The sequence below is a fragment of the Diaphorina citri genome, unplaced genomic scaffold (genome assembly GCF_000475195.1).
Source record: "Diaphorina citri unplaced genomic scaffold, Diaci psyllid genome assembly version 1.1 scaffold2523, whole genome shotgun sequence".
NCBI lineage: Eukaryota > Metazoa > Arthropoda > Insecta > Hemiptera > Psyllidae > Diaphorina > Diaphorina citri.
The window spans coordinates 4,357-14,480 of NW_007379944.1; the positions used below are offsets into that span (position 1 = coordinate 4,357).

Here is a 10,124-nt window from a genome sequence, read left to right on the forward strand (position 1 = left end):
GTTATTACTAACTTTTTCCCGCTTATGATGTAAAAATAGATTTCATACGATCAATAATACCTACCTGAACTTTGGCCAGTTCTTCCGACAGTTTGCGCGCCTCCTCACGAGCTTTGGCGGCCATGAGGTGCGACTTCTCGTTATCCAGGTCTAGCTTTTCCTTGTCGGCCTCAGCCAGTTCTAGCTTGTTTTGGAGGCGGTACACTTCACTCTGTGATCTGGGGAGGAGAGAGACAATCGAAATTATAATAAATTATGTACTCGTATAAGGAAGAGTTTGGAAACTAAATACCTAGGTACTAGAGTTTGGAAACTGTATAATATTCGAGAGGAGCTATCAATATGATTACTAGATCTTGTTTGAGTTCCACCTTTCAATGCCTCAGTGCTTGTAAGTTTTTTTTTTGTAAACCTGTGACTTTAGATACCCCCACAGAAAGTAGTCTAGGGGGTTCAAATCACATGATCATTGAGGGGCCAATTCTCGTCACCAAAACGGGGAATGACACGACACGATCACGAGCAGGAAAATGCTCACGCAAAAGTGACCATGTGTAGATTTTCATCTACTCACTCTTCGTATTTCGCCGGTGGATTTGTCCAGTTTCTCCTGGAGTTTATCACAGTCCGTTTGGCTTTTGTCGAGCAAGTTCTGGAGCTTCTCTTGCTGGAGTTGTGCTTTGCCTGCAAATATAGAAGGGATGGATTGACGTCAAATTAATATCTTTCAAGGTAGGTACTCAGGTAGAATAGAATATACCTTGTTTATCCTGCCAGAATGAGACTGAAAAGTCCCTTTACTCCCACAGTCTAAACAAGGTCTCGTATATTTGGGGAATCTAAAAAAATCTATAAACACGGTTGGTCCAGTGGTAACGTGCTTGCTTGTCATGCAGAAGGTCCCGGGTTCGAATCCCACCATCGACAAAAAATTGTACTCATTTTTCGATTGCAAATATTTCAACGGGTTACTTTCTTTGGTCTTCCGGGACATCCGGGCCGGGACATTCGAGCAGGATAAACAAGGTATATTCTATTCTATTCTACTCACTCTTCGTATTTCGCCGGTGGATTTGTCCAGTTTCTCCTGGAGTTTATCACAGTCCGTTTGGCTTTTGTCCAGCAAGTTCTGAAGCTTCTCCTGCTGGAGTTGTGCTTTGCCTGGAAAATATCAGGAGGGAAGGATTGACGTCAAATTAATATTTTTCAAGGTAGGTACTCAGGTAGAATAGAATACACCTTGTTTATCCTGCCAGAATGAGCCTGAAAAGTCCCTTTACTCCCGCAGTCTGAACAAGGTCTCGTATATTTGGGGGATCTAAAAAAATATATAAACAAGGTCTATATTAATATAGCGCTACCCCATTAAAAAAAGGCCTTAAAGATTTGCAGGTTGAGATGGTTTGGACATGTGGAGAGGAGAGATGAAAGGTACATGGGTAAGAGAGTGGGGGAGACTGGACGTGGGAGGAAAAAGAAGGAGAGAGGAAGACCAAGGTTAACGTGGAGGTGGAGAGATTCTGGGTGCAATAGTCCTACATATTGGACTCCGCACACAGGAATTTCGTCAGAAAAGACACCAATTTTAATGTAATAATAATAAAGACGGGTGTGAAGATCGCTTGTTCAATATTGATTATTGTTAAATAAAAGTAATATTATTACCATATTATCATTTTCCTACATCTACAACTTGTATTCTCATTTCACTACAGGTTTATCTTGTGAAACTGACTCACGTAAACAAATTTGAACCCACTTCTAGGTGGGCTAGGATTAGTAGTAATAAAGGCCGTCGTGCTGAGCAAAATGAGCCTTTTTAGGCTGGCAAAATAGTATGGCGCCATGGCAATATGACATTTGCTGGTCTCTGGCGATAACAGAGGGAAGGAGCTACCTTTATTTGTTCTTTTTTAATCTATTTATTTAGGTTTATTTGGTAGCGCGTCTGCTTTATAAGCGATAGGTCGCGGGTTCGATTCCCGCCAGGGACGGATTTTATCCTGAACGGATAATGTTCGTTATCGGAACGGCTGGCTTTTTCATTTTTCCTGCTCTATGACTTTGAAACATTACCCAAGTAAGCGCAACTGTTCTATTCTAAATTTTTTAGCGGCTTACCTGTCTCTCTGTTCTCTCAACTGGTTCATTTGTTTCTCCTTGTCTCCTATTGCTTCCTCTAGGGAGCTCAGGGCCCCCTCACTAGAACAATGGTGTGCTTGCATAGCTGTAAGTCGAGCTCGGGCCATGTCGACTTGGTTGTCCTTCTCTTTGAGTAGATCCTCAAGGTTTTAGGACAAAATGACAAAATCCTCCGAACATTGTAGTCCTTCAGACCTTGCTGTTTTGCCTACGTTTCCTCCAGCTCCTCAATTTGGGTCTTCACGAGGCTGAATGCACCCCGACTAGATTTCCCAAGGGTGCAACATAGGGCCAAATATTTGGATCAGAGTAGTCAACTCTATCAAATACAAAATCCTGAATAAACAACAGCCGTATTTTCCTTTCACAATTTTCACGGTGGTAGTGGTGGAAAATCATGAAATGGAACATTGTCTGACAAATTGTACCATTTCCCACCACTACCACCTGAAATTTGCGAAAGAAAAATACAACTATACACTCAGATCTCTGATGTCAACTATAAAAACGTGAATAAACAAAACAAAATCGATTATTTGCCATAAAATGCAAATGTGGGATGCAATAAAACGCATGCAAAAGCGTAAAAAACATTGGCAGATGAAAACAGGTCAAGACAATGAAAACAGAAAACACGGTCGTTCTGCGAAAAGCCAAACAAAGCGAGTGCAAAATTAAGAGTTAGATTGTAAAAGTGCCGAATATCAAACACTAAAATTCAAACTAGATCAACGCTGCGTAACAAACAATTCTACGAAATATTCGGAACAAAACGGGTTTGTACCACAAATCTAAGGTTAACCTGTTTTTGTGCCATGGTTTGCATTTGCTGAATCATTAGACGCTCCTCATCTTTGCCTTGAGAGGGGAAAAAAAGACAAAATAATGAACATGGTGCTCCAATGGGTTAAAAACTTTTACCTTTGAGTCCTATGGGAAAGAAATGTTGTAAATTGAGTCAAAAATAAGAAAAAGAAATAAATAAAATAAACAAGCCTTTATGGATCTGAAATCAAAACAAAGGGAATTTAAATCAAAATAATAAAAGGTATAAATAAATCAAATAAAAGGTCAAAAATAAAAGAACCAAATCCTTTATGGATCAAAGAATAATAATCATGTATCATTGCTGGTCAAATTCAAAATGGAGGCAAATTCATGGGTCAAAAATGAAAAATGAAATGACCAATATCCTCTATGGAACAAAATTAAATAAAACAGAAATAAAACATGGACAAAGAATAATAAGGGGAAAAAAAATATAAACATGGGATTGAATTAGGTCAATGGAGTTCCAAAGAGAAAATATTGAGAATTCCAAAGAGAAAAAATATGCGGACATTCTATCTTACCTTGGCTTTTCTCCACTTTCTCCTGCATGGTTTTCTCTTCTGATCTCACGCGTTCATTGTCTGCCTGTACGACTCTCAGTTCGGCCTGAGCTCGTCTCAGATCGGCACAAGTCTTGTCGTATTTCTCCTGAAGACGATCCAGCTCAGCGCTTGTGCTTAGGGTGGCTGGAAATAGAAGAAGATTTCGGTAAGATAGCTTTAGAGACAGTGAACTTGCCAGCCTAGTTAGCTTAGTTGGTAGTGCGTCTGCCTCGTAAGCGGGGGATGAGATGAGTTATTCATTTCTAACGGTCCAGCTCAGCGCTTGTGCTTAGGGTGGCTGGAAATAGAAGAAGATTTCGGTAAGATAGCTTTACAGACAGTGAACTTGCCAGCCTAGTTAGCTTAGTTGGTAGTGCGTCTGCCTCGTAAGCGGGGGATGAGATGAGTTATTCATTTCTAACGAAAGTCACAACTTTGGCTCGGGGTTGTGTTTTTTGGGTCACTAGGAAGCTCTTCTTTTACTTAGTTTTTTCCCCACTAGGAAGCTATTCGCTATGAAAACCTTTTTTGTGGTTAGAATTTCGTTCAGTAAGAAAAAGCCCGGAGAAAAGTTCAAACTCACTTCGTCCAAACGTAGTCTGGCTCCGTTCCAGCTCATGTTTGAGCCGCTCATTTTCCAGCTCCAGTCGTGACAGCCTTTGTCGGGCCGCCTCCCAGTCTGCGCCGGAGCGGCCCACCTCATTGGCGGCCTTGTCGAGTTCCGCCTTGGATTTGCCGAGTTCTGATTGGCTAGATTCGAGTTTGGCCTCGAGGCGGTCTTTTTCCGCCAGGGCGCGTTCTAGTCGAGCCCCTGTGGAGAGAAGAGAAAATAAATGATGTAGTTATTTGGGGACACGGTTAGTCCAGTGGTAGCCCGCTTGCTTGCCATGCAGAAGGTCCCGGGTTCGAATCCCACCATCGACAAAAATTTGTACTCGTTTTTCGATTGCAAATATTTCAAGAGCCGAGCCCCTGTGGAGAGAAGAGAAAATGAAATTGATGTAGTAATTTGGGGACACGGTTAGCCCAGTGGTAGCCCGCTTGCTTGCCATGCAGAAGGTCCCGGGTTCGAATCCCACCCTCGACAAAAATTTGTACTGGTTTTTCGATTGCAAATATTTCAACGGGTTACTTTCTGGTGTTCTCGTGTTGACCCAGCACCTAAATGGATCTTCCTCTCTCTCTATGTCTATCTATATCTTTCTCTTGTTATTCTTTTAATTCGTCTACTTCTTCTTTTATTTTTCTTCCTTTTCTTCTTCTTTCTCTTCCTCTCTTAGAAACCCTTCGTTTTCTTCTTCTTTTTCTTCTTCTTCCTCGTCGTCTTCTTCTTCTTTTATTTTTCGTCTTCTTTTTCTTCTTCTTCTTCCTCGTCGTCGTCGTCGTCTTCTTCTTCTTCTTCTTCCTCGTTGTCTTCTTCTTCTTTTATTTTTCGTCTTCTTTTTCTTCTTTACTTCTTCTAAAAAATGCCCTTTTGACTCATCTTTTCCTGCTAATTGCTTGTTCCCTTTTCTTTATTTTTCCCACTGTTCACCTATTGACAGGTATCTTCTTTTAATTCTTTTGTATCTCCATCCATCAAATTTGCTACTCTTTTACTGAACATACATATACATTTGTCTAGATTCTTTCAATTTCCAATACCTTTTCCTATGATTTTTTTCTAATTTTCTGAATCTTCTCTAGTTTTCTTTTTACCTTTCTCTGCAGCACGTTGATCTTTCCTAGGTACCTCCGACATTAAAAACAGAAAAAAAATATTTATAAAAAAGATTTGAAAAGGAAAAAATATTTTATTTAACCTACGTTCACTTTAATTTAAATCTAATTTAGAATAAACGCTTTACTAAATCTAAAGGCTACGTTGGAAATTAGATTTTCTACAATCGAATTAGGCCTTCTGGAACCTAGGTACACCTAGGTACCTCCGACATTAAAAACAGAAAAAATATTCATAAAAAAAGATTTGAAAAGGAAAAAATATTTTATTTAACCTACGTTCACTTTAATTTAAATTTCATTTAGAATAAACGCTTTACTAAATCTAAAGGCTACGTTGGAAATTAGATTTTCTACAATCGAATTAGGCCTTCTGGAACCTAGGTACATATTTTATTTATTATCATTTCCCCCAGGGAAGTCTGGCTGAGGGACTATAAACAGAGAGTAGATCAGCGTCTAGCTGGGGGACTATAAACAGGGAGTAGACTAGTCCAAATTTCCTCACGCTTTATCAATAGCGAAGGTTGAGTGCGAAGGGCATCCCACTCGGAAAATTTTGTTTAGCCAAACCTATTGCTTCCTCTAGGGAGCTCAGGGCCCCCTCACTGGAACAATGGTGTGCTTGCATTGCTGTAAGTCGAGCTCGGGCCATGTCGACTTGGTTGTCCTTCTCTTTGAGTAGATCCTCAAGGTTTTCGATCTAAGGGGAGACAGAAAAAGATGGGTTAATAGCTTTGTGGCTGTGGCTACACTATATTGTATTGCAGAACTTCTCACTCTTTTACTTCGTCAGAAAATGTGAGCTTTGATACTGACCTCTCAATAAGTCCTCCTTGTATATTATCATTTTCCTACTAGGGATGGGAATCGAAACAAAAGTATCGATTTTCAGAATCGATTTCATATCGAAACGTAAGTATCGATAGTATCGATACATTCCTACATCTACAACTTGTATTCTCATTTCACCACAGGTTTATCTTGTGAAACAGCCCCTTGTGAAACTGACTCACGTACTCACGTAAACAAATTTGAACCCACTTTTAGGTGGGCTAGGATTAGTAGTAATAAAGGCCGTCGTGCAGAGCAAAATAAGTCTTTTTAGGCTGGCAAAATAGTATGGCGCCATGGCAATATGGCATTTGCTGGTCTCTGGCGATAACAGAGGGAAGGAACTACCTTTATTTGTTCTTTTTTTATCTATTTATTTAGGTTTATTTGGTAGCGCGTCTGCTTTGTAAGCGATAGGTCGCGGGTTCGATTCCCGCCAGGGACGGATTTTATCCTGAACGGATAATGTTCGTTATCGGAACGGCTGGCTTTTTCCTATCCTTTCTTCCTTCTCTCTTCGCTTTTGGGACGATAAGGCCTTGGCAGTTACAGTTCTAACAGTTGTGGGGGTTTTCAAAAATTTCAACCAAAATTAATAGCATTGAGATTTCCCATTAGAAATATAGTTGAAAAAATCCAGCTCAAATAAAACAGTCATAAAAAAAGCCGTCCATTAACACATAAAATTGGAATCCAGCAAAAAACCACCACTTAACTATCCGTCCATTAACACATAAAATTGGAATCCAGCAAAAAACCACCACTTAACTATGGGTCATTAGTAAAATTGCAGTCCTATACAATTTTATTTCGGTTTTGAGTTGAGGTATAGGGGGGATTCATTTTACAACGTTAATGGGTAGACACTGGACAGATTTCAAGCTACAATAATTACATGGGTAACAGTCATAAAAAAAAGCCGTCCATTAACACAGAAAAATGGAATTCAGCAACAACAAAAAAACCACTTAACTATGGCCCATTAGTATCTAAAATTGCGGTCCCATACAATTTTATTTCGGTTTTGAGTTGAGGTATAGGGGGGATTCATTTTACAACGTTAATGGGTAGATTTTAAGCTACAATAATTACATGGGTAAGTACCTACCTTCTATCTATTTAGAGACCCTAAACAATACAGACCACTTAATTGTATGGGACTGTCCCATACAATTTTATTTCGGTTTTGAGTTGAGGTATGGGGGGGATTCATTTTACAACGTTAATGGGTAGACACTGGACAGATTTCAAGCTACAATAATTACATGGGTAAGTACCTACCTTCTATCTATTTAGAGACCCTAAACAATACAGACCACTTACCAATAGCCTATGGCGGTTTGTACCATCGTAATATACGTAATTACCTACATGCTTCATATTTGTGAAGTTTTAAATTCAAATGTCTCTTAAAAAACGGCAAATGATGTTTTTTAGTCGTGAAAAAAGATCGTTTTTCAAAAGGAACAAGGGAAAAACAAAATTTTTGTCGGTAATTTAGAAAGAAATCAAAGAAGAAGAAACATAAAAGCAGCAAGACGAAATTAAAATACCTACATAGAAGAAGAAGAAGAAGAAGAAGAAGAAGAAGAAGAAGAAAAAATAGGCAGGTGAAAAAAAAGAAGGTAGATATGTAGAAAAGCAAAAAAAGAAATAAAAAAGATAATTAAAAAAAAAATTAAAACAATCAAAAACTATAATTACCACCTGAAATTTGCGAAAGAAAATTACAACTATACACTCAGATCTCTGATGTCAACTATAAAAACGTGAATAAACAAAACAAAATCGATTATTTGGCATAAAATGCAAACGTGGGATGCAATAAAACGCATGCAAAAGCGTAAAAAACATTGACAGATGAAAACAGGTCAAGACAATGAAAACAGAAAACACGGTCGTTCTGCAAAAAGCCAAACAAAGCGAGTGCAAAATTAAGAGTTAGATTGTAAAAGTGAAAGATTAAGAGAACTAATCGAATGTAGACGAATTAAATCAAGGTAAATCTAATTCTAGTTTTATACTAAATCTTAACTATTTAAGCTATAATTCGAGCACCAATAAACTAAAACTATCCTGTTCAAAATAAAACTACCTATAATAATATGCTAAAAAGGCGAAAGACTAAAGGAAAGTGTAGAATAAAAGGAAAAAAAACATGGGAAAAATGAAGGCGGTCTGCAAAAGAAAAGATGACATAATTATCTTTCTAAAAATAGACAAAATAATGACAAACAACTCTTAACTGCGAAAACGTCAAGCTTTTTGTTAAAGGACACTTTGGCCGCTGCTTTCTAAAAATAGACAAAATAATGACAAACAACTCTTAACTGCGAAAACGTCAAGCTTTTTGTTAAAGGACACTTTGGCCGCTGCTGCTTTTTCTTCCTCTCTGTCTATGTCTATCCATATCTTTCTCTTGTTATTCTTTTAATTCGTCTACTTCTTCTTTTATTTTTCTTCGTCCTTTTCTTCTTCTTTCTCTCTAGTTCTTTCTTCTTCTTCTTTCTCTTCCTCTCTTAGAAACCCTTCGTTTTCTTCTTCTTCCTCGTCGTCTTCTTCTTCTACTTATTCTTCTTCTCTTTCTCTCTAGTTCTTTCTTCTTCTTCTTCTTCTTCTTCTTCTTTCTCTTCCTCTCTTAGAAACCCTTCGTTTTCTTCTTCTTCCTCGTCGTCTTCTTCTTCTACTTATTCTTCTTCTCCTTCTTCTTCTTCTTCTTCTTCTTCTTCTTCTTCTTCTTCTTCTCTTTCTCCTTCTTCTTTTATTTTTCGTCTTCTTTTTCTTCTTCTTCCTCGTCTTCTTCTTCTTCTTCTTTTTCTTCTTTCCCTTTCTCTCTTTAGCTTTTTCTTTTCTTCTTCTTTTACTTCTTCTAAATGCCCTTTTGACTCATCTTTTCCTGCTAATTGCTTGTTCCCTTTTCTTTATTTTTCTTACTGTTCTCCTATTGATAGGTATCTTCTTTTAATTCTTTTGTGTTTCCATCCATCAAATTTGCTACTTTTTTACTGAACATACGTATACATTTGTCTAGATTCTTTCAATTTCCAATACCTTTTCCTATGATTTTTTCTAATTTTCTGAATCTTCTCTAGTTTTCTTTTTACCTTTCTCTGCAGCACGTTGATCTTTCTATCCTTGATGTCCATGTGATCCTTCATCTCCTGCAGTTCGGCTTGCATTTTATTCTTCTCCTGGGTGGCGGTCAGGGCGGTTTGCGTCTTCTTTTCGATATGCCGATTCTTCTCCTCCAGACGAGATCGGAGCTCCTCCACCTGTGCAAAGAGATGGACAGGAAGGTGGATGTGTTAGGAGATGGACAGACTAGGTGTACGAGTCCCTATAGGTGTGACGTTATTTTGACTAAAAGTGGCTCTTTGACAGAGGGAACTGTGGGAGGTCTTATCGTCTCGAAATCGGAGAAGAAAGATGGAAGAAAGTCAACTGTTTCGAGAACAAACCTTATCTGCCGGAGCTCCTCCACCTGTGGAAAGAGATGGACGGGAAGGTGGATGTGTTAGGAGATGGACAGACTAGGTTTAAGAGTCCCTATAGGTGTAACGTTATTTTGACTAAAAGTGGCTCTTTTTTTTTCTTTTTTTTTTTAAGAGGTTTGACAGAGGGAATTGTAACTGCTATGATCTTATCGTCCTGAAATCGGAGAGAGAGAGAAGGAAGACAGGATAGGAGAAAGCCAGCCGTTCCGAGAACGAACATTATCCCATCAGGATAAAATCCGCCCCGGGCGGGAATCGAACCCACGGCCTAGCGCTTACAAGGCAGACGCACTACCAACTATAAGCTAACTAGGCTGGCAAAGTGGCTCTTTGACAGAGGGAACTGTGGGAGGTCTTATCGTCTCGAAATCGAAGAGAGAAGAAAGATGGAAGAAAGTCAACTGTTTCGAGAACAAACCTTATCTGTTTATCGTGAACGGATGATATTCGTTCTCGAAACGGCTGGCTTTCTCCTATCCAGTCTTCCTTCTCTCTTCCATTTCGGGATGATTAGACCTTAGCAATTACAGTTCCCTCTGTCAAACCTCTAAAAAAAAAAAAA

General features: G+C 38.8%; 1 protein-coding gene across 1 annotated transcript in view; it reads right to left on the reverse strand.

Annotated features, from left to right (window-relative positions):
* Positions 1-2,857: 2,857 nt before the first annotated feature.
* LOC103519078 (ELKS/Rab6-interacting/CAST family member 1-like) overlaps positions 2,858-10,124 on the reverse strand; it is a gene marked incomplete at its 5' end in the record, with an annotated part of 20,568 nt that continues 13,301 nt past the window's right edge. The window contains one exon of the mRNA XM_026830688.1: positions 2,858-3,000. Coding sequence (XP_026686489.1) covers positions 2,894-3,000 — 107 coding nt within the window. The remainder of the gene's footprint in view (positions 3,001-10,124) is intronic.